The 25,420-nt window shown below is 36.3% G+C and overlaps 1 protein-coding gene across 2 annotated transcripts; it reads left to right on the top strand.

Annotated features, from left to right (window-relative positions):
• Window positions 1-25,112, top strand: LOC117987481 (sulfotransferase 1C4-like). Of its 2 annotated transcripts, XM_069502587.1 has the most exons (11): window positions 1-132; window positions 301-548; window positions 8,030-8,164; window positions 9,988-10,087; window positions 10,637-10,959; window positions 11,502-11,596; window positions 11,749-11,914; window positions 12,435-12,515; window positions 19,557-19,602; window positions 21,410-24,207; window positions 24,686-25,112. In XM_069502587.1, the coding sequence occupies exons 2-10, from the start codon at window positions 446-448 to the stop codon at window positions 21,420-21,422; spliced, it is 1,062 nt and encodes a 353-aa protein (XP_069358688.1). In that variant the 5' UTR covers window positions 1-132; window positions 301-445; the 3' UTR covers window positions 21,423-24,207; window positions 24,686-25,112. The 2 variants fall into 2 exon arrangements, with proteins under 2 accessions (XP_069358688.1, XP_034830391.2); XM_034974500.2 differs by lacking the exons at window positions 21,410-24,207; window positions 24,686-25,112 and adding an exon at window positions 20,745-20,772 and having other exon boundaries at window positions 19,557-19,606.
• The last annotated feature ends 308 nt before the right edge of the window (window positions 25,113-25,420 follow it).

A 25,420-nucleotide genomic window follows, 5' to 3' on the forward strand; every position in this document is an offset into this window, starting at 1 on the left:
CTGTTATCAAATGAGTTTACTCGTGTCTCGATTAAAAGTTAAAACTTTCGATTCGAATTTTGGATAGATATTATTAAAATGATTTTCAGTATTCAAAGAGTTAATTGAAGTCGATTTAAATAATTTGGACAGGTAAACATTTTGGATAAAAGCTACAAAATATATGTTTAAATTTTTTGCAATCATCGATATTTTATGAAGTGACTTTCAAATTATGAATTCATTTATATTCTATAGAGTTTTTAACGCGAATAAAATAATAATTTCCAAATGTTTTAAAGTGATTTTCGATGTTTGCAGTGATGTTGTCGGAAAACAAGTAAATTTGATGTATACATCAAGTGAAGCAAATAATAGTAATTTTATCGAAATAGTAGATCGATACCGCGTTGATTAGATTACAAAGGTGATTGAAAATCCACCGATTGGCTTGTTTTATCACAGTATGGTTCCATCGCCCCTAGCCATGGCTCCGTGGTTGGAATTGCCGTATGATATACAAAACGTGACGCCAGAGGAAGAGAAGGTCATCAGGAAATGTCTGATAGGTGCGTTTATGTGTGGTGTTTTGTGGTTTTCTTTTAAATAAGGTCTTTAATCTTTAGTGGAACGTTTTTGGTTGGTAAGTATTTTTTAGGTTTCCAGAGCTTTTTATTATCTTAAAATACCATCGTTATAAATTACTTTGTAATTCGCAAGTTCCAATTTTTAAAGTAAGCTTATTAAAAAACATGCGCATAGAATATAAAAAATTGGAAAATCTGAAGAATTAATAAACTTGTCAGTTGTCCAATGAATTATCATCATCATTATTAGTATCAACTAATAGACGTCCACTGTCGGACATAGGTCTCTTGTAGGGAGTGTCACACGCCACGGTCTTGCGCCGCGCCGCCTGAATCCAGCGGCTCCCTGTGAATTGTTTGATATCGTCTGTCCCCCTAGTCACTAGTGGGGAGTCTCTCAACGCTGCGCTTTTCATTGCGAGGTCGCCGTTCTGGCACTTTAGGACCCCAGCGCGTCTATCTAAACGCGTAGTGAGTGACACAGACTACATAAATAATACCTACTAGCTTATGCTCGCGACTTCGTCCCCGTGGACTACACAAATTTTAAACCCCTATTTTACCCCCTTAGAGTTTGAATTATCAAAAATACTTTCTTAGCGGATGCCTACATAATAGTTATCTGCATGCCAAAGTTCAGTCCGATCCGTCCAGTAGTTTGAGCTGTGCGTTGATAGATCAGTCAGTCGGTCAGTTTAGATTAGCGCGGGCTTCAAAAAATGGCGGCCCGTTACCAGGATTGATCGTGCGTAGCTCAGCCAGCGTGTAGTACCCGCATAACCAAAAAAAAACTTTAATTTGTAGAACGGTTTGACGTAGTAGAACCAGAACTTTGACGATATGAAAGTTTCCATTATTGCTTTAAATAAGAAATCCAAAGGGAAGTGTCCAATATTGCATTAAATTAGAAATTCACAAGGAATCAGAGAAATCTGCAGAGACAAAATGCTTAAGTTTATTTGGCAATTGAAAAATAGGCCCCTTATAATTAAATCATAGGTAATGAGACGGTGGACAAGATGTGACATCAATGAATCACTATATTTTGGTACGTAGAACTAATAAAATACCGTTAGGATCAATTTTATCTAACACAAGTTATGTAAGACTTAGCATATTCTCCTGTCAGATTAGAAATAAATCATACAACACCACAACGCGCGATTTTTTATCTCTAAATTCCAAATGAAACTTTAAGTTACTTAAATAGAGTCTTTTTTCCATCAAAGATGGGTTATGGGTTATCTTAGCACTGAAAATAATATAAAAGGTGTCGTAAAGATATTAAAGATAATAAAGATATCGTGATCTGTGTGAAACCTTGGACTGATTCGATTTATCTTTGTTGAGAAAGATGACTACATTATTATAATTGTTATTGTGTTACGTACATTAATTTTTATATTACTTCGTATGGACAGGGTTATTGAACAAACAAAATGGCACCCACTCATTGGTGCTTATGCACCAATGCAACCTCAGTGACGTCTGGATTTCAAACGGGTCGTTCATTAGTATCTAAGAGGTGGCGCTGATTTATTTATATATTTATATATAGATCATATATAATATATAGGTAATATTTTTCATCTTTAGTGGTTGTAGTATTCGGCGCCATATATATTTTCTCGAACGTTGCCTGGAAACCTCATTGATGATGGAAGGTCAGTGGTCACCATATTCTATGATCACTACCTATCGCGTACTGTACGTAGGTACTTCCCTGTAATAGGCATTCTATTTTCAAAGTTAGAGATTACAGACAATAGATAGGATCAATTATTAGGTATTATCAATAGTAATTTATAGAGGATCACTAAAATCGGATATACCTACCTACTAAATATCGGTCAATAAATAAATTACATATCATTTATTATTGTACTTAAGCTTAGTAATAACGAGTATATCACTTTCATATTATTAAGATTATCTTATAAGATACCCCTAATAGGTGCGTGCGCACTCGGTTCATGTATACCTACTTACCTATTTTAAAATCTACCTCAAAATAAAATAAGTAAAAAATTAAGTTTATTATTAAACTAGCTTATGCTCGCGACTTCGTCCGCGTGGGCTACACAAATTTCAAACCCCTATTTCCCCGCTTAGGAGTTGAATTTTCAAAAAGCCAATGCCAAATTTCAGCCCGATCCGGTTAGTAGTCCGTCAGTCAGTCACCTTTTCCTTTAATGTATATATTTAGATTAATAAATTACCATTAACACGTTTTTTTTATCTTTAAAAAAAAACCGTTTACCTAATACATATTAAACGTTTTTTTAAAAGGTAAAAAAAACGATAAAATAATTATTCTTAGTTAGCTATGCGAATACTTGTAAGATTTACAACGAAAAGCGTGGGGTGCACTCAAAACTATTTATTCTATTGCGAACTCAGTCCTCAGCCCTATTTTGCCGTAAAATGACTGTGGTCATTGTTAAAATATAAATTAGATTTTTTTATAACAAAATAAGCAGCCTTTTTCAATTTTAATTGTGTAACAGTAGGAAGAAAATATTGCAGAAAGAGATTTCGGCTTCGCAGAGCGTCGTGTGACGTTTGTCGGTCTCAACCTTACAATCTCTATGGTCTCAACGATAAAGACAACGCTGCGCTCTATAAAACCGTTATCGTTTTCTAAAGTTCGATGTGCAATATTTCCTACCAGGTACTATAAGTGCATTTGCACCAGGAATTGCACTGTATTGCCCCCCAAAAGCTTGTACTCGATACCAACGAGGTAAGGACGTACGCACCCATTTTATCTTCATAGCTTTTAAAATCTTGTTATTTAGACCAGATAAGTATTTAATTGGCATTATATATTTAAATATGACGCTAATATTATAATCTATGATAAAGAGATATGAGGTTTGTTTTCGAATTCCGTAGCGATCATAATCAAAATTGCTTGCAATTATTATTGTTTATATTTTACTTGTCGAAAAGTTGACGTAAGTGGTTATACTGACGTAATATTTTAGATGTAGGTACATAAAACTTTAATTACTTAAAATAAATTGATAAGATTAAAATTTTTACTATCTAGATATTTTTTACAATATACTTACATCTGATACAGAAATGCCTTTTAATATTTATTCATAATCGTTATTTTGCATTTCACTTGTAGGGAAATGTATGGCATTACAAAGAACCTGTAAAGGTAAGGCAAATTTAAGAACTGTAGGAAAGCAAAAATTAGTATGTGCTAGCTGATGCCCGTGACTTCATACGCGTGGATTTAGGTTTTTAAAAAATCTCATTGATTTCCCGGGATAAAAAGTAGCCTATGTCACTATCCAGTTCTTTAACCCATGCTAAAAACACGTCGCGTCGATCCGTTGCTCCGTTGCGACGTTTATTGAAGGACAAACCATATACTATTTATTTAGGTAGGGTTTTGTTGAGTTAGTGTTCTCATAAATTATCGTCCCATTTACGATTTGATATGATAAAAAGAATATTACAATTTACAACGAATTTGATTATAATCCTAAAGATAACGACGTATGTATAAAATTCAAATAAATTTCACCTTCTTGAAATTGAGCCTGAAATGAAGTTTACTCCCGGCGGATTATGCCGCTGCTTTTGTACTCAAAACAAACTTAATCAAAACGTATATATCTGAATAGGCTGTGAGCTGGTGAACTACTAATTACTATATTCGCAGGTCGTAACTTGTTTCAAATATAATGAATCCGCACCCGTAAAAGCTCATGCGGATGTCGGAAGCAACTTGCGTTGACGCATTGGGCCCGTGTCATATCAGGGAGACAGCATCAAGACCGGGAGCCGGAGTATGCCACTCTTATCGAGAGTTACATTTTTGTTTCGTTTGCCGTGGAGACCCTGGGGTCATGGAATTTTAGCGCTAAATTTTTTTACGAGACATTTCACCGCGATTAATAGCCTATCTGGTGACAGAAGGGCTGGTACATTTTTTGCGGAACGCATCAGCCTGGTTGTCCAGGGCGGAAATGCAGTCAGTATTATTGGCAATTCACGCGGGAATGATTTGTATAGTAATAAGATAAGGCTTTAAGTTTTATTGTAATATTCTAAAAAAAGGGACAACTCAACATTAATAATCGAAATGGCCCAAACACTTGTATAAACATTTTATTTATTTAAACATCTTTAGTGCTTATTGGGTATTTGACTCCATTTTTTTTATTACTTTATTATAAACTAGGATAAAAATAATGACGTAAACTGAAAAAACTAATTAAATCGATCAAGAACAAAAAAGTTTAAGCATTTAAATATTTCTGATTAGACAGAGACAACGATATAGCATTTTGACTTCACACCTTCCTATGCCATAGTAGCTTCGTGCGGTTTCATACAAATTTTCGTTTTGCGAGAAAGGGATAGAAGACCCTCCCACTCCAAAATTAAAATGCCTGTAACTTTGTAAATCTTTGTTGGATTTTAATATTTTTTTCAGCGTACGTCATTATTTTGATCCTGGTTTATAATAAAATAATAATATTTATCAAATTAAAAAGTAGGAAAATACCCAATTACAATATTACAAATAATTAATTTACAGGATATACTTAAAAACACAGGGTGACCTTATCACTAAAGTGATCTCTTTCAGGCAACCAACAGGCAATTTTATTTTTGTTTACGTAGAAAAACAAAATATACAAACTTTATACAGTAGCAGTTGGTCGGATGTAAATTTTTTAACATCATTTTCTTCCACCGACTCTTGATCTATAATCAGAACACGCATTATCTGGAGTGATTTATGAAACAAAACAGCCTTTACTTGTATAATCCCATCTATGTATAATCCACGGATTTTATGAAGAAAAAAAGTATCCATAACTCCACTTTTTCCTTTATTTCAAGAAAAATGTTATTTAGACACAACTAAGGTTACGCACTCATCCGATTCGAATCCGTGAACATACGTTCCGAAGAAGTCATCATGTATTATTGGTATGGAGATTGGTAGTAGAAGAACGTAGATATTTTTAATTCCGTCCGTATTTTCACGAACTTGGGTCGGATGAGTGCGTGATCGCTCTTTAGGCTGTTTTTAACCGACTTCAAAAAAAGGAGGAGGTTCTCAATTCGTCGGAATCTTTTTTTTTTTATTTTTTTTTAATTTTTTATGTATGTTCCCCGATTACTCGAAGACGCCTGGACCGATTTTGAAAATTCTTTTTTTGTTTGAAAGGGTATAGTTCAAAGTTGGTCCCATTTAAATTTGGTGAAGATCTGATGAACATCTTCGAATATAGATACTGATACTGAACTCCTCAACGGATAAGAGTAAATTGCTCGCGATCAGTGTAATAGCTTAGTAAACAGTAGATTTTTAACCAGTCATAGCATAACTCCATGGGGCCACTAAAAATTGTGAAATAAAATTTTTTTACAAAAAAAATAAAAACCGACTTCGATACACAAACACTAAAAATTGAAAAATAATTTAATTTATTACCGAATATATTATGTATACAAGAGTTAATATAGTTCCATAATAATATTTTTTTGGGGTCGGTGCCAATGAGGTGCCATTGTGGAGTCTCATAAAAATATGAAGTCTAGACGATTCGCGCAGCTAAAGCTAATTAGCACCGGCACCAAAAAGTATTATTATGGAACTGTATTAACTCTTGTATACATAATATATTCGGTAATAAATTAAATTATTTTTCAATTTTTAGTGTTTGTGTATCGAAGTCGGTTTTTATTTTTTTTGTTGGCGGAGCAGCAATACGCGACAATGCGGTATGCTACACCATCACCATCATCATCATTATCATTGTCGAGGCAATATCCTGTTGTAGGATTGGAATATTACGGCACGACAGTCGGTCGGTGATTCTTGCTAAGTACAAACTTGCTGAAGAATTTATTAAAAAAAGTGATTTTATACTGTGCATACTATTTATGCTAACTTACTGACTCACTCATTGATTACCTCTCCTGTAAAATTTTGTATGATTTTTTTACGGATGGTTTTGTAAGGACAAAAATTCATTCGGAGGAAAAATACGGAGAGAGCTGATGATTGAGGGTTTTGGAGACGAGCGAAGAGCACGAATTTTTCTAAAATTACTTGACTGCTTAATCAACAAAACCAAGTATCATACGTTTTGTATTATCTATAAATTATTTAAGTACCTACCTACGTACATGTGTAAATTAAAGTGGTTATAAAACTGATGACACATTAGAGACAAGCCGCCGCGCCCGTCGTGACGCACGGGTTGCAAATTACATCGCTTTTTTAACCTGCTTAGAAAGAAAGAAGTTCTCAAATTTATATTTGTTTTTAGATGAGATATTATGCTCCATCTAATCTCCTCTGGTGCTGCAAATGTTCATGGGCGGCGGTAATCACTTAACATCAGGTGACCCGCCTGCTCGTTTGCTCGCTATGTCTATTAAAAAAATTTGAAACAATTCAAATTGTCTCCATGCGTAAGGAGTTACCGTCTCGTTGGTTCCATCTAAAATTCATAAAGATCTTATACTTACTTAACTGAGTATGTTTGCAATAACCAACTATGTATTAATAAATTTTAGAGATTGAAGTCGGTTGGTCAGGCTAGGAATTAGGATAGAGGCCTAGATATCTTATAAAAGTAATAATTCGTCTAATATTTTAAACACAACACATACACACACGTGTGTGTGTGTGTGTGTGTGTGTGCGTGTGTTCGCAATGAAATGTTGAATCAATCAATTTTTATATGTGGATACTAAATAATTGTAAATACATAGGTACCTACACACTTACGGTTTAGATAGAATCCCTCTTTTAAAGTTGGTTAATAAATCATAACTTTCAGCGCGGCGCTGCGACTTTACCTAATCAGCGGTCAGTTTTATATGACTACTGCATGGTAATTATCTAAACTCGCTTCATAAATATCTAGAACAATGACTCGTCGATATGAAATGTATGAATTGTTTCCGCTTCGATAAACATTAATTCTGCATGACAACTTAGGATGCGAACAAACATAACTTATTCAAGGTTTTTCCACAGGATGTTTTCAGGCCTGAGCCCAGTATACTAAATAGACACTCACCTTTTATATTTGTATCGTTGTCTCTGTCACTCATACGTAATGAGTGACAGAGACAACGCTCTACAAAGCCGAAATGTCATTCTAATGACCGATGTACATTACTTTCTGCCGTGTATTGTACCTACCTACTCTGGAGGAATATGGGCCAATACCCTTCTCATTCTGAGAGGGAACCCTTGCGCAGTACAGTGCGACAAGGCTATCTTGGCTAGTGGCGAAAATCGGAACTAACGTTGCCGTCAAGTGTCCCCGTTGTTCTTGTTTGAATATTCTAAGCCTTTGTTCTCCAACAGCGCGCCCCTGTCAATGTCATTCAAGTGTCAAGAGTCCCTAGTCGCACTGTAGTTGGCTGGCGATGGGTTGATCATGATGATGATCTTCATCCAACTTTTACAGGATACACAAAAACGTTCGTGAAATGCGGCAAGAAGGGCTACGTGATGCCGGGTGCGTTCAGGAAACACGCGGAGGCGATATACAACCTGCGGGTCCGACCAGATGACATCTGGGTCATCACATTCCCACGATCAGGTAAACATTTTAATATATATCTAAATATCTAAAAGGAAAAGGTGACTGACTGACTGAATGACTGACTGACCGACTGACTGACTGATCTATCAACGCACAGCTCAAACTGCTGGACGGATTGGGCTGAAATTAGGCATGCAGATAGCTACTTATTATGACATAGACATCCGCTAAGAAAGGATTTTTGAAAATTCAATCCTTAAAGGGGTAAAATAGGGGTTTGAAAATTATGTAGTCAACTCCCTTCGGCAGTGTTCCCATTAGATTACAACATGGGGTTATTCAAGGGGCGGACCAACAAATTCCTAAAAGGCCGGCAACGCATTGGTGGTTCCTCTGGTACTGAAAATGTTCATGGGCGGCGGTAATCACTTAACATCAGGTAACACTCCAGCACGATTCTCGCCATTTTTATTTTAAAAAAATAGTACCTCTCCTGTGCAAAGCCGGGGCGAGTCGCTAGTAAATAATATGACTAGAATTTATATTAGATCCGGTTATATTATCAAAATAGGTACTTACGTAATTGTAAAAATGTAGAGATAAAATGTTTCTGCAAAGATAATATGGTTTTAGCACTTGGCTTTGAATTTGATTTAAAGTAACTACAGTACACAGCCAAAAGTGATGAACATCGATCTTTAGAAGGAGATAACAGATTTGTAAAGCTCTGTCTCGGTCGTTGAGTCCGACAAAACGTCATATGGGTATGAGTGACAGAGACAACGCTCTATAAACCTGAAATGTCACTCTAAAATACCAATATATTTGTGCATGAACACATTTTTTTTGTAATTAGAGTGTGATCAAAATTCTTACCAGTCTGTAAAAAATACAGTAAAGTTGTAAAGTTTACAATAATTTCAGAACTGTGGACGTCATAAGTGGTTCAATTCGTTAGATAGCTAAACGATAAAGTAGATAGCTTGCAACACGACAGTTATCTATATCGACCACGGAATATTTTGGTTATACGAGGCACTTGAACAAGATTAGGCTTAGGAGGCCTCTTTTAACATAATATTTGGGCCGAATCTCTTTTACACACTCTTAACTAAACTAAAGTGACACGTCTAAATCTATTACTATCCCTGTCATAATGTTGCTTGCGGAAAAGGATAGCACTAGATTTAGACCGATTAATTTAGTTTAGTTTAGCGCTTGTGTACAAGAGAATCGGCCCCATTATTTGTTTTCTTAAACTCTTGATAATCCTATTAATAATATAAATGTAAGCCCTCATACAGACCTCAAATAATTTGAAAGATTTTAATGGATTTAATGAACCTATATAATATATATCTCTACTAGCTTATACTTGCGACTTCGTCCGCGTGGAATACAAAAAATTCAAATTCCCATTTATCCCACCTTGGGGTGGAATTTTGAAAAATCCTTTCTTAGTAGATACCTACTCTTTACACAGACCACACCCTCCAAATTTCATGTCTCTAGCACCAGCGGTTTAGGCTGTGCGTTTTGAATTTTATAATATACTAGCTGATGCCCGCGACTTCGTTTGCGTGGAATTAGGTTTTTTAAAAATCCCGTGGGAACTCTTGGATTTTCCGGGATAAAAAGTCTATGTCCTTCCCCGGGATGCAAGCTATCGCTGTACCAAGTTTCGTCAAAATCGGTTGAACGGATGGGCTGTGAAAGGCTAGCAGACAGACAGACAGACACACTTTCGCATTTATAATATTAGTATGGATGCAGATGATAGAACTTTTTTACTTTAGAGATACAATAGGAACTCATTAGGGTGAAGGCTATTTCTGTGTCTTTCATCTAATATAAAATGATTCCTCTTATGTATTTTTCAGGCACAACATGGACTCAAGAAATGGTATGGTTGATAGAAAATGATCTAGACTTTAAGGCAGCTAAGAAACAACCACTTTATGAACGGTTTCCGATGTTAGAGTGAGTCTTATTTCCTATATATTTCACCTACTGCAAATCCAACAAACTAATTCAAATAATTCAGATCCAAAAAAGATATGCAGTTGTTATTTTTAACTCAATGTCATTCTCCATCCCTTTCTAATGTAATATTTAGATTCAATTTTGTCCTCTCCACCTAAACCATTATGCATTTAAAAAAAAAACAATATTTTTTAAACTTCAAACAGTGCACAATGATCGCGGTGATTTAATATTCAGATGGGAACACTATGATTTTCGGGATAAAAAGTAGTATATGTCCGCCTTCGGAAAGCAAGCTATATTCGTTCCAAATTTAGTCAAAATCGGGCACACAGACAGACAGACATTTTCAAAGGAGATGGAGAAAAATTGTATTGACGCGTGCCCCAGAATTTACAGAGATGTACAGAGATGATAATATACATATATAAGCCATTTAACAGTAAAAATCTTTAATTTTAAGGAAAAAAAAGTTGCATGTTGCTCAGTATAATGTTATTACGGAAGTATCCAATTAGTACTAAATAGTCTTTCTCTTTTTTTCAGAATTACCTCACAAATACCAGAAATTGCATTCGAACTGATTAAGGCAAACTTCATGAACCTAGGCTACTTTCAAGGACTGAACCACGCGGTAAAGGTCCCAAGTTGGAAGACCATAGATGAAGCACCGTCACCTCGATTCATCAAGACCCATTTACCCCTCTCCCTTCTACCTCCAAGTCTTCTAAATACTGCCAAAGTGATATACGTAGCAAGAGATCCCAGAGACGTGGCAGTTTCATATTACTACTTACACAAAATGGTTAGCAAGACCTTGATGAGGTCTACATTTACACATTTCTGGGATGCTTTCAGAAGAGATTTGTGTAAGTTAATGATTTTAAGCTTATTTCGTGGTTTAAAGACATATTTTAATGTAGATAACGGGTATGTACCACGATTAATTTAATGTTTTTTATTTGTCGATATTTTATACTTATCCCAATTAAATGTCATGGCACGAGGGGTGACCACGACCCGTGCAATTTGGTTGAAATATTGACAAATAAAAAACATCAAATTAATCGTGGTACCTATGTGAGTATGTACCCGTTATCTAGGTAGGTACATTAAAATATGTGTAAGTTCTTTTGAACTAAGTACTTGTCTCATACTTTTCGTATTTATCTATAACCAGAAATGGTACAAGGCTTCATCCACTAATCATTTGAATTTGTTTAAATGAACAAGGCTTGTACCCACATAATATTATGTAATTTTTACGCACGTATGCGTGGTAAGGTCTACTATAAATTCCGCATTCATATTATTGCAATAACATAGGAGGCCTCTGGGCAGCCATGGAATATATATACGAAGTCGCGGGCATAAGCTAGTGAGAAATAAAAGATTTTATAATGTGTTTCAGTGCCAATGACTCCAATAATAGAGCACACGAATGAAGCATGGGAATTAAGGCATAAAGAAAATATGCATTTTCTATTCTATGAAGATATGATCAAGGTAAGAAAATTATGAGCGTCTGCCCCGACGCCCATCGGTTTTGCGGCAGACGTGGCCTGCGCACTGTCACTTTAGCTGGCTAATTTGTTGAGCTATGTCGGTTACTCTGGCTTTATAACTCATGTCTAAAATCTTGATATTTCTGTTTATAGGATTTACCAAAAGTAATACGCGAAGTGAGCAAATTTTTGGACAGAGAGTACTCAGAAGATCAAGTAACACAGTTAGCAGACCACCTCAGTTTTAAGAGCTTCCAAAAGAACAAAACTGTCAACAACAGTGCTAATGAAAATGGGGAAATTCAGTTTATTAGAAAAGGTAATATTTTCGATTTAAATTTATGTGTACCTCAGATATTATCGAACAGAAATCTGGTACATAGTTGACTTTTAATTTAATGCCTTTTTATACAGAAGAATAACTACATACTTCTTCAGTCCAGAATTCTAAAGGTCTATAACGCCCTAGTTGGATAGCTACAATGTTATGAATTGGCTGATACTTCCTTGCTATTTGTTAAAATACATTGCTGCATCAAAAACACCATCATTATCATTTTCAACCGATAGACTTCCACTTATGTACGGATTTCCACACGCCACGGTCCAGCCCTGAATCTAACGGCTCCTTTCCATTCCCACCTAGTGGAGATTTTCCCCTGCCGCGCTTTCCGGTGCGAGGTCGCCTATCTAGCGTCTTAAAGATATCATAAAAGTCAGTCACATTCGAGATTGCTGTTATAAACAATGACTTTATGCAGCTTTTCCGTGATCGACCAGTAGCTTTCTTTCTTGTAATCTTTGAGATGATGATTCAACCAAAAATTGTCTGCGTGCAGGTGAAGCAGGTGGTTGGAGGGCACACTTCGATGCCAAAATGGTGGTCCAGGCGGAAGAATTCCTATCAACGAAACTCAAAGGTCTGAGTTTGAAGTACCCCTCTCTATGTAATATGGACGGTGAACACACATATTTATAAACATCATGAGATAGCTGTAATCTATTTTTACTTAGATGACTTTGAAAGTAAACAAATCACAGAAAATTTCATGGAGAAACGTGTTAAGCCAACGCAACGCGCTTGCGTTTTAGACATTCTGTGGTCAATTCGATTCACTTAAGTTCAGTTGACCCGGTGATTACGTAAAACGTTGCAGTAGCGACAGCAACGCGACAGCATTAGCAATGCGACAGTTCAATTGCTGTCTCTCTTCTTCTTATTTTGTTTTGTGCCTGTTGCTGTCTCTCTCTAGCCGCTGTTACTTGTGACGTTTGACAGCAATGATCGCCTGTCGCAAGCCTGTCGCGACGTATATACGTAATCACGTTTACTTGTTTGATAGCTATTTCTTCTTTTTTGTCACTCTTGACAGAGCGGTGGTGGTCGTCCCTGCAGTGCTTTGGCACATCCTTTAATGACGACTTTCTTGAGAGGATAGTGCATTGGTTTCCCCTTGCCCTCTGTACCTGACGTTTTAGGCATTATTTGGAATTCCAAGGTCGTTTTAGCCTTTTCCACGAAGTTTTCTGGATGGATGTCCAGGTCCATCAGAAATCTAGCACGAACTATACCACGTGAGCTTCGTTACACTATCTATAATACACTAATTAAGCCTCACTTAATGTACTTGATTGAAGTCTGGGGAAGTGCTGCCAAGACAAGATTAGCTCATCTACAAACTGCTCAAAATAAAATAATAAAAATTCTTTTCACATATCCCTTTCGAACACATACTAAAAAACTTTACATCGACACCAAAATTATGAACATTCATCATGCGAGCGATTAGCGGCGGCGTGGTCAAGGTGCGACTAAACTTCTTCCTAATGAGTTTTTCTATGATTGCAGTTTTGTCTCTTTCGGTCCCGGGCCAATGTATATGGATAGGAGTAGGTTGGAAAAAATAAATATTTTATATAGTTTCGAGTGTGTAGGCATAAGATTTGTACAGTAAAAATGGCGTAAACAATATATATACAACACATGTATTTTTGTTAGGAAAACTATAAATAAAACAATCCACACAAATATCACATTTACAAAAATTAAAACTAAAACTCGTCGAGCCAGTTACCTTATCCTACCCAAAACTAGAACAAATTATGGCAGAAAAACCCTAACCTATGAAGGAGCTAAACTTTATAACGAAATACCTGCACACATAAAAAATTTACACTCATTCAATGCATTTAAAACTGAATTAGCTGCTCACATTATGAGTAATGCGAATCACTTCGACAAATGCATTGAATGAGTACCTAAATGGCGAATATTTGTAAAATTTATTCTTAGAATTAAGTTCTCATGTAAGTGACTTTGTCTTTATGAGAATAAACGTCTTTAAACCTAAACCTATGTGTGATGGATATGGTCTGCTTAAGGTGATTCACTTAGCCACGGCTCTAAAACCACTAAAATGTCACCGATATCAAAAAAATCTATTAAGTATTTTGTATTACTGTTTCATTGTTAGTGTGCGGTAAGAACCTCCTATGCGCCGTGCATACTATAGCGTGTCGCTTACGTGTTTCTGAGCAAAACAATGTGTTTACTTTAAAGTCAGCTAAAGAAAGAATAGATCGTGTAAAGTTCCTTATTCTTATTAACCATCTTTATAAGACTGATCTCTTTTTAACCTGTGAGTTGAAAACTCCCAGTTAACCAAAGAATTTGGTAATAGTTTTAAAACTAAGGTTGATATAGGACTAAAGGCTGTTTTACGCCAAAGCAACACAGTGCCACATTGAAGCATGCCATAGGCCACAGGAAAGCATGGTTGAATAATTTAAAATGTAGCAAAAAGTACCGTATTATTTTGATTTTATAGCACGATATTTGTTACCATTTCTGTTTTACATAATATATTATAATCTCTAAATTAAAATGACAGGTCCAAACTTTACAATAATTTCATAATGGTCACTACGGAAAAGGATAGATTTTATTCGATTTTTGTGTAGACCAGTCAATTTAGTTTAGAAATGCATAACAGAATTAGCTTCGCTGTATGTGCGTAAAATAAGCTGCCGCATGTTGATTATCTACGCAAAATTATAGTTTCGTAGATGTGTAGTTATGTAGGTTAAGTACGTACAATTTGTAACATGCCACAGTGTCGCATGTTGTTGCTTCGGCGTAAATCAGCCTTTACTCTATAGGATATTAAAATCGTAATACACTCGTACTAAGTAATTTATGAGTTGTAAGGTTTTAACCACGGACGAGTTCTGTAGCACAAAATGCATTTAGCCATAGTGGCGATGCCAATGGGATGCATAAGGTGTAGATGCACCTTTAGATAATAAAGGCTTGAAACTATTTTTAAGAGTTTTCAAATAAAAACTCTAGTTAGGATTGTGGCTCTTTCAACTGCGTCCTGAGGTTTTTGTACAAGAATAATTTATTATCTAGGCTAATTGAATTATTTATAAACCCGTTCACAAGAGTTAATGTTTGTTTCAAAATGGTATTTATTCTAGCCAAAATGAATCTTTGAAAGGGCTAAAATGCGATTTCTATGTATTTTAAAATTATGTTGTCTCTATTAAGAGTGTAAGATGACATTTTAATTTAGATAAGTTCTTCTTGATTAGGTATTGTTTAGATTAATGAATCTCTTAATTACTGACCTCCTAGTACGAGTTTACATCTTCAAAATAATTATAGTTTTCGTGAAAGTAATTTTGTAGAGTTATTGCATTGCATGTATTTTTCATTTCCCAAAGTTTTGTTAATAGGCATTTGTTGCAGATGTATGGATTAACTCGATATCCAATTTCGTCTTTTAAAACTATACACACTCGTACTAGGTGTAGGTACTAAGCAGATATCATTAAAATCTGGAACCTTTCCAGGTTTCAAGTTTTCAGGTTTCATGGTACTTCATATTTTATTATGATAGAAAAGCAGCCTTATCGTAGAAATAATACGTTATATCTCTATTATTATAAGATTTAAACTAAACCGATTTAGATGAAACTTTTGCAGGTCGAAAATATATTTTAAAGTTAACTTTTAACTAAGGCAAAAATTAACTATAATATAAAATATTTGCACGAATTTTTGGCGTAGGTACTAAGGAGACGGCAAATGCTAGGCTGTTAATCTTCTAAATATATAAAACGAAAAGGTGACTGACTGACTGACTGACTGATCTATCAACGCACAGCTTAAACTACTGTACGGATCGGGCTAAAATTTGGCATGCAGATACTTAGCTGTTACGATGTAGGCATCCACTAAGAAAGGATTTTTGAAATTTCAACCTCTAAGGGGGTGACATAGGGGTTTGAAGTTTGTGTAGTCCACGCGGACGAAATCGCGAGCATAAGCTAGTATTGTATAATGATCAAACTGCTTTGGTCTAAGATCGAAGTAGATATTATGTATAAATGATATAAAGTAAATGTAGTTCGTAAATTTTAATGTAAAAGATAGAAAAATTGATATCGAGGAATCATGTAAAAATATTTTTACCTATAAATATTATTGATTACATGTTTCTATATTTTTAAACTTGATTGTTTTCTTAGTGTTATACATACATACATATATTATTTATTTATAATATACTATTTTTACATATATTCGTACCTCTCAACAGTTTAATTAAAATAATTATTTTTAAGTTAATATCACTACACATATTACTATAAGTGCGACAGTGTGTTTGTTGGTTTATTGGTTTGTCCTTCAATCACGTCACACAACAGCAACGGATAGACCGTTAGACGTGATTTTTGCATGGGTTAAAGACATGGAGAGTGACATTGGCATCGATATGACAAGGTATGCCCAAGCGAACAAAATTTTTCACGGTTTGGAACCAAATAAATCAGCGCCACCTCTTAGATACTAATGAACGACCCGTTTGAAATCCAGACGTCACTGAGGTTGCATTGGTTCTAAAGCACGGTGAGCAAATGAGTCGGTGCAATTTTGTTTGTTCAATGGCCCTGTCCATACGAAGTAATATATAAGTCAATGGACATAGGCTACTTTTGATCCCGGAAAATCAGAGTTTCGACGTAATTTTTAAAAATCGAAATCTAGGCGGACGAAGTGGCGGGCAATATCTGGCAACTAATAATGGGGTCGGCCTAATAATCAAATGATGTGATTTTTTAGCGGTAGTTTATGGGGCTAGAATTAATTATTAAAGAGAATAATTAAAAAAAATCTAGAATTTTCGTTATTTTTAACATAATTAATTATTAACGTCACGCTGTACGGAAAGCGGTTAATGATGTCTAAAAGCGTAAACGACAAATATTTTTAAATTTTTTAACATAAAAAATATTTTCTCGCAGAAATTTTTATGTTAAAAATTGGATTTTTTTTCGTTTATGAATTGTGACGTCATTAATCTCCTTCCTTATAGCGTTAACGTTCATGTTAAAAATAAATTAATCTCGTGATTTATTTCAAATTATTCTCTTTAATAATGAATTCTAGCCCCATAAGCCCGATATACAAATAGCGTTACTAATATAACTTCAAATATCCCAATGTAATAATTTCACTTAATAGGTACGTGATAGCAAGTGAAATAGAGTTGTGGAACTAGTCTGTTTAATAGTTGAACAACTTTGATGTGAAGCGAAGCGTCTGTATATTAAGTTGCCGTCAGTAGATATCTATGAGTAGGTACAAACTTGGGCAAGTTACTTGTTGTCAAGTTGCCTTGGTTATTGGTTCTATTTCTTCGGTGTGCTCATGCGTCATAACCACTAATGATACCTACACATAATTCAACCTCAAGAGTACGCATATACAAGGTTTTGCAAGAAACAAAATCGTAAAATGTTGGCGGGGGACAGGTAAGAAAGAAAGAAAGAAAAAACGTTTATTTACCAAACTGTGCCACACATCACATCTTATAACTAAGAGCTGGTTAATCCGGCGCTTCTTCCACCTGAGCATAAGCCCAACGCGCTTCAAGCAAAAGAAGCGCCGGAACAAACTGTCATGTATGACGCAACCCTAAAAAGTGTCCCAGTGCAGCAGGTGAGAATGCTTTATTGTGATTGGTGGACTCAAAAGGCACTTAATCAAGATAATGTGGGGAATGAGGGTACCGAACGGGCGTGGGCCGAAAGCAACTGCCTCAGCTAAGCGATCGGAGGTTTTCGGTTATTAGACGGCTATAGGTGGGTGTTATCAGGATTGAGGAGTTGGATCTAGAAATTTTTATGGGACCACCACGGAAGCATCCTTTGTTGATTAAAACAAAAAAATTGCAAATCGGTCCAGAAACCTCGAAAAAAACTATACATATATAAAAACGGGCCGAATTGAGAATCACGTTTTGGAAGCCGGTTAAAAAAGAGTTTTAGCTTATTTGCGTTTTAATAAAAATAATAACTTAAAGACAAATGCAGAGGCAGTATAAAAGGACAGTGATGTATGGATTGTAAACAGTCTTATTAATAAATTATAAAGCGCGATACACATTGAGCCCGCCGGGCCGCCGACAAAGCCCGGCGACACAACCCGGCGGCCTGTATGAAAAGAATCATGTCGGCAACATGCACCCGCGCGTGTTACCCGCCGACATGTTGGCGGCTTGGGTACGCCTGCGTTTAGTTGCCCGGCATCGACACGCGGCAATCACTGACTGCCTAATAAATTTCTCATCTCAAGCCGCCGACATGCCGCCGACCAAATTTTCCGACTTGTAATAAGTGAAGCCGCCAACTAGACCGCCGACAAAAAGTTGCCGACATATGTCGGCGGCCCGGCGGGCTCAATGTGTATTGCGCTTTAGACTCTAGTCTTATAATGTCGCCAACAACGTCTGCCCGACTGCTGCTTCTCTAAAGGTGCTGATAAACTTGAGCATTCACTTGTAACAGAACATCAAGCATTCGCCGTTTTTATTTTTGTCGAACTGAACAACGAGCCGAGCCAAGCATAGAGCCAAGACGAGCATTCTAGCGAATGCTCGTCTATTCTTCATGAAAATGTCAGACTTGACGGTCGCGTGTGCTCGCTAGAATGCTCGCCAGAACGCTCGATAGAATGCTCGTTAAAATGTTCTCGTATTTTTGTGTGAATGAGCATTCGCAAGAATGCTCATTACAAGTGAATGCTCAAGTTTATCAGCACCTTTAGCGATAAATCATATAACAGCGTAATAAACTGAACTATAAATCAGAGAAGCCTCCAAGGGGTTGTAAGGTTGATTTTGTTTTATGGGAATTGCTTTATAGTGGTTTAATATGACTCCTGTAAAACTGAAATACTTATTATTTGATTAGAAGATTTGACAAAGCAGTGATAGCGTGTAGTGGTTTAGACGTCGCCTGCTATACGGGAGGTCCTGGATTTGATCCCGGGCACGCAACTCTAACTTTTCGGAGTTGGGTAGGCACAGCACGTAGCAGAAAATATTGTACATCAACCTTTGAAAGAGACAGCGGTTTCGTAGAGCATTGTCTCTGTCGTTTAGACCGGCAAAGCGTCACATATGTAGGTATGAATGACAGAGACAACGCTCTACATAGCCGAAATCTCATTTTAAAGGTCGATGTACAATATTTCTTGCCGGCTACTGTAATCTCCGTGTATATCACTTGCTTGCTTGCAGGTTTCTTCACAATGCTTTCTTTAACCGTAGTCCGATTCGCCCAGTAGTTTGAACTGTGCGTTGATAGATCAGTCAGTAAGTCACCTTTTCGTTTTATATATTACTAGCTTATGCTCGCGACTTCGTCCGCGTGGACTACAAAATTTCAAAACCCTATTTCACCCCCTTAGGAGTTGAATTTTCAAAAATCCTTTCTTAGCGGATGTCTACATCATAATAGCTATCTGCATGCCAAATTTCAGCCCGATCCGTCCAGTAGTTTGAGCTGTGCGTTGATAGATCAGTCAGTCATTCAGTCACCTTTTCCTTTTATATAATTAGATTTAGAAGATAATAACCTACCTAATTTATCAAATTTAATATCTTTCACAGAATTTAACAGCACAATACCTATTCATCAGGATTCAGGGCCGCCGCAGTAGGTACCTAATCTTATATTACAATATTTACGCATCACAAAGGAGAGGGAATCAAACGCTACTTTGAATACCTTGACTACATTTGTGTTGGTTTTATCTTAATTTTGAGCTCTTTGTGTTTCAACAATGAGCCGCGGTGAGCTGCTAGGCGGCCGTTATCAAAGACCTTTGGTTTGTTCTCTTATGCGCTAGGGATAATTAGAAAAATAGTAGCATTCTTTTGTGGCGTAATGGTTGCTTTTTATTATCTTTAGGCGTTGTAAAATTGCGAACATAAATTGTAATCCTATACAAATGATAGATCATAGAGCCGAAAAAGAATCAATCTCAATGGGCGTTAGCCTTTTTGCGTCACCAACCTAATCACAAGCGCAACTATGTTTTTAAATTGAATTTCGAATGATTTTTAATTGAATTTCGAATGTTTATTGAAAACATGTTTGTTGGTGACTCAAAATGGTTTACGTCCACTGAGATTTTCGGCTCTATCATTTGTATGGGATTACGTAACTGAGAAAGCGCTATACTAACTCCTTTCCGCGGATAGGGTATAGTAAATTATATCTTTAACAACACAATAAGAATAACTACCTATTCATCAAGATTCAAGGGCTTGATGAATAGGTCACCACCACAGATGAGTGAATGCTGATCAAATGCGTATTGTTAGACTTCACACACCTTTGAGAACTGTTAAGAACTCTCAGACATGCAGGTTTTCTCACGATGTTTTCCTTCACCATTTAAGCAAGTGATTGCATAACTCCGAAAAGTTAGAGGTGCGTGCCCGGGATTAATAGAAAGACCATGTCTTCTTATAAATCTGTTTATAAAGGTGTTTAGCCTGTACAAACAAATATTTAATACTGTTGTTAGCAATAAGTTATCATGAAAAACTGTTGCATTTAAAAATCAATCAAAATCATGTCTTCTAGAAAGGTGCCAAGTGGCATGAACCTTTCGCTTTGTATTCTGGCATCGTTCATCGCTTGATTAATGCAACAATTAACGGTCCGCGGATTCGTTAGAAGCGCCACGAACGCCTCTATTGTTTAGTGTTTACTCTTTGCGCTAACCTCGTCCGAAATATGCGCGGTAATGAACATCGGAATTGCTAATTTAATATCTTTCTAATCCACAGAATACAAAATCAGGTGGCTGGTGGTGGCCGTGGCTAGTTACCACCCTACCGATTTAGCGTTTTAGCGTTCCGGTACGATGCCGTGTAGAAACCAATGGGGTTTAATAAAACTGCCATACCACTTCCTGGTGGCAAGTGATGATGCAGCCTAAGATGGAGCACGCTTGCCCAGAAGATATCTATTCACTCTTGACTTGAAGGTACCAATATTAAAATTGGAGGAGAAATTTAACTAATAAGTATAATATCAAGAAAGCTACATCCATTGCATCAATCACTAAACATAGTATAGTATTGACACGTAGGTACCTTAAAACGAATTATTATAAAATTCTAACTAAAACAATACTGTGCACCTGTTTTCCGAACTAGTAGAAACTGTGTCTCGGAAAACAGGGCCTCCAGCTCGGTGAGTACAAAGCTAACTACATACTAACTAAGCTAAAGAGCTAAAGAAAATATTATGTGCGTGGAAGTCCATGTTATCTGTGTGTGTGTGTGTGTGTGTGTGTGTTTGTGGTTGCGTGAGTGCGTGTGTGTGGGGGTGTAAGTGAATGAGCACGTATAAGTGTGCATATGTGAGTGTCTTTGTATATGTTTGTGTACATTTGGGGTTACACTAGAATATCCAAAAGTTTTTCAGTATCCGAGTAAGTTTGTTTCAGAAGCCATTCCTGAAGAGAAGACTAAACATAAATGCGGTGTAAGCCTCGCATAGCGATTATCACAAAGGGATCTCCCCTACTGACCACATGGGGATTTGTATTACGGCCCTCATATTACCGCTGTAATTAATTACAACAAGGGCTTCTGTAATACGAGATAAGGAGGGCTTCTTTGAGGGGAGAGGGTAATCAATGTTACTCAAGGTGATGAAGGATCGAAGTTATCTTCAATATGATACGTACTTACTCGGTGGGTTACCTGAACCAAGCTCTAGTTGACACTATATACTAATTAATCTGGATTATAAAAAAAAATCAGTCAGGTTCGAGTTAGACTTGCACACCGAGGGTTCCTTAATACAGTCGTATTTTTTCGACATTCTGCATAATAAATCAAAAACTATTAGGTACTTATGCATAAAAATAAAAATAAAATTGTTTTAGAATGTAGGTACATGTTTAATATATTATCTTTGGTACAGGTGAAGCCCTTTCATATGATACCCCACTTGGTATAGTTATCTTACTTTGAAATGGAAATAATAATTTTTAGTTCATGAACACATTTAAATTTTTTTTGGTGATGTAACCACAAATTCAAGGTTTTCGTATTTATTGATTTACTTGTGCTATAAGACCTACCTACCTACCAAACGGACAGACGGACATACAGACAGACAACAAAGTCATCCTTCTTGGTGATGATAAGGGTCGCTTTTTTCCTTTTGAGGTACGGAACTCTAAAACATACCTATTTATTCACTAATGAAGAGAAAATAAAAAAGTATGGATATAAAAATTATCTTAACATTCCCTCTGCCAATCCACGGAGTGCAGTACAAATTAAATTATTATTTATCTGCTTCATAATTAAAACTTTGGCTGTAAAGGCAGAATGAATCTAAGGCTAGCGCTACATTGTGTGGAAATTCCGCCGCCGATCTTCCGCGGCACTTCATTTTATTATAGAGAGAGCCAGCGCGTGCCAGACCTTCGTTATTTTATGAAAGCTGAATGTTTATCTGCGTATTATCCTCAGCACTGGGAGGGACGATCAGCGACTATAAAGTTTGGATCGTGGTGGCTTAGGGAGATAACATACCTGTTATCTCTCGTAATAAAGATGTAAAAAAATCTGACGTTAAACTATGAAGTCTAATTATTTTTATATTTTCTTCGGAATAGTATTAAAAATCACGTCATGCATTGCCAGATACTCTTAACTTTAACAATTTATTAAACTTCAAGGGCGTATGGCAGGGGGTTGCCATGTCACTAAGTGTCTGGCAATGCATGCCATAATTTCTAGTACTAAGTATTCCGAAGAAAATTTAAAAATTATTAGCTTGAGATGATGATGATGATTGGTATTTATCCTTTCATCTTTGATAGGATCCATTTGAGGTCGTCAATGCTCGATAATTTGACTTATATGTATATTATGATCTGCCACAGAATATTGAATGTGGTTACTAATCGTTGCGGATTTTTTGCGGCGGAATTCCGCGCAATGTAGCGCTGTCCTAATGAGAATAGTTTGGCGCAGATAAGTCGTAAAAGTTCAGCATTTAATTTTCAGCCGAAATAAAGCCTTAAAATGAGCCTTGAATATATTACATGAACGATAAAATTATAATACAGCAAAGGGCGTCTTCCAATTAAGCTACTTAATTGTGTTGTACCCGCCAAAAACGATTAAACACATGGACCATCAAAAGCTATAGTCAGACAAACAGACAGATACACTTTCACATTATTATAATAACTAGCTGATGCCAGCGACAGGCTTGCGACAGGCGTAAATCTCGCGATCATTGCTGTCAAACGTCCGGCTAGAGAGAGACAGAAAAATAAGAAGAAGAAACACACAAAGCAAAATAAGAAGAAGAAGAGAGACAGCAAATGAACTGTCGGATTGCTTCTGCTGTCGCGTTGCTGTCGCTACTGTAACTTTTCACGTAATCACCCGCGCCGGTCCTTTCCAGAACCCTATCAAGACGAAGTCGGCAGTCCAATAATAAATTGTGTGTTTTAAAATAAAAGACCACGCCTCTATCTACGGATGACGTCCATACGTGTGGCCTTGAGCGAGCCGAATCTATGAATACACACACTGGTATTAAACTAGTTTTGACTCTGTTATCAGCGGACCTTGTCGGGGACAATAATGTCAAATGACTGCCCGGCCACGTGTTCTCAAAAGTCCGCCGTACATTGTCATACAATACTACTTATATTATAGGCGAAAGTTTGTATGTAGGTATGTGTATGTGTGTATGTTTGTTACTCATTCACCGCAAAACAAATTTAGAAAGAAGATAGCTTATACCCTAAATAATTTACACATAGACTACTTTTTATCCCAGAAAATCAAAGAGCTCGCGCGGGATTTTTCAAAAAATATATCCACGCGGACGAAGTAGCGGGTCTCATGTAGTAAGTTAATAAAATTGCATTTGTATAATTATTGGCTTAATTTAGAGCAGACATAGAATTATTAAGTTGGTTATAAGTTTCTACTGGTATTTTTTTACAAACATTTTCTGAAATTCTTGGCTTCATGATAAATTCATCCAATTGGTAGGTAAGCATCTAATAATAAATTTACAATTATTGCATTGTAATAATCATAATTTCCATACTAATCCCCCTGGTATATAAACCACTTGCAAAATTCTCGTTAGCAACAGATGAATTTGCAGCAAATAAAAATTATAATAATTATACTCCTCATTTTAATCAATGTGATTAACTTAAAATAAACATTTGTATAGCCATTCTCAAATACCATTGTTAAGGTGACGCAGGACGCTCGACCGAAATTGGCAGCGCACGTGTGTAACATGTTTGCTTTTCTCTTGACATTGTATGAGAAAGTTGAGAGGCACGATGATTTTCACCGAAATCAAGCGCGCGAAAAGGGTTTAGGAAAAGTATTTTTGAGAAAAAATTGCTGAATTTATGTTTGCAAAGTAAAGTTATTTCAACTAATGAATAAATAAACTACGTCTAATGATAAATTGTTTTAGAATTTTCATATCCCTAATCTTATTTATTTACGCCCAAAGTTGTCATTAATTTAGTGTTAAAATAGGAATCTTTTGAGCCTCGTAACTTTTAAATCAATATTTTTTTCAATGTTTCATATATCAATAAACCTAGATAATGACGAGATAAATCGATATAATTCTTAGTATTGTGCGTACAATATCGAATATTGTTGTTATTTCCCTCCTACGTTTGTATGACGAAAGTACCGAACTGAGTCCCCTTAAGCGAGCTACACACGTTCGTACTCCGTACCTAGGTACGTTAAAATATACAATTCCATAGGTTAAACGACCCAGTACAACACTATATTTCGATAGAATGATTTCGACGTCTGTTTTGTAGGTAGACGTTGTGAGTCGTGATCGACTTGTGGTTAAGACGTTTGCCTCCTATTCGGGAGGTCGATGGCTTAATCCCGGGCACACACCTCCAACTTTTCGGAGCTATGTGCGTTTAAGCAATTAAAATCACTTGTGAAGCAAAACATCGTGGGAAACCTGCATTCCTAAATTCTCCGTAATATGAAGGACTATGGTCTAAACCCCTTTCATTCCGAGAGGAGACCTCTGCTTTGTAGTGGACCGCTGATAGGTCAATCATGATTATGAGGACGTTGCGAGTTTACGAAGCATTCATAATACGCTTCAATAGAATAACAGCTACAATGTCACGATCGCAATCACCTCTGATTGGTTGACGCTCGCTCATTAGGCTACAATGCATTGTTGCAACAAGAATATCACAAATTCAGCCAACCACAACAATTGAGATTGTAATAATGTTTGATGCAGGTTTTACGAATACGCCCCACGGATGTTCCAGTGGTAGAACATTTTGACACAACATTGCATCGGTTTCAGACAAGACCTGTGAATAGCTTCATTCAAAATATTCTGCCACTGTACACACACACACACACACACAATATTTGTATTTGTTATTAAATAATTTTAAGCTCAA

The sequence above is a fragment of the Maniola hyperantus genome, chromosome 13 (assembly GCF_902806685.2).
Source record: "Maniola hyperantus chromosome 13, iAphHyp1.2, whole genome shotgun sequence".
NCBI classification, from domain to species: domain Eukaryota; kingdom Metazoa; phylum Arthropoda; class Insecta; order Lepidoptera; family Nymphalidae; genus Maniola; species Maniola hyperantus.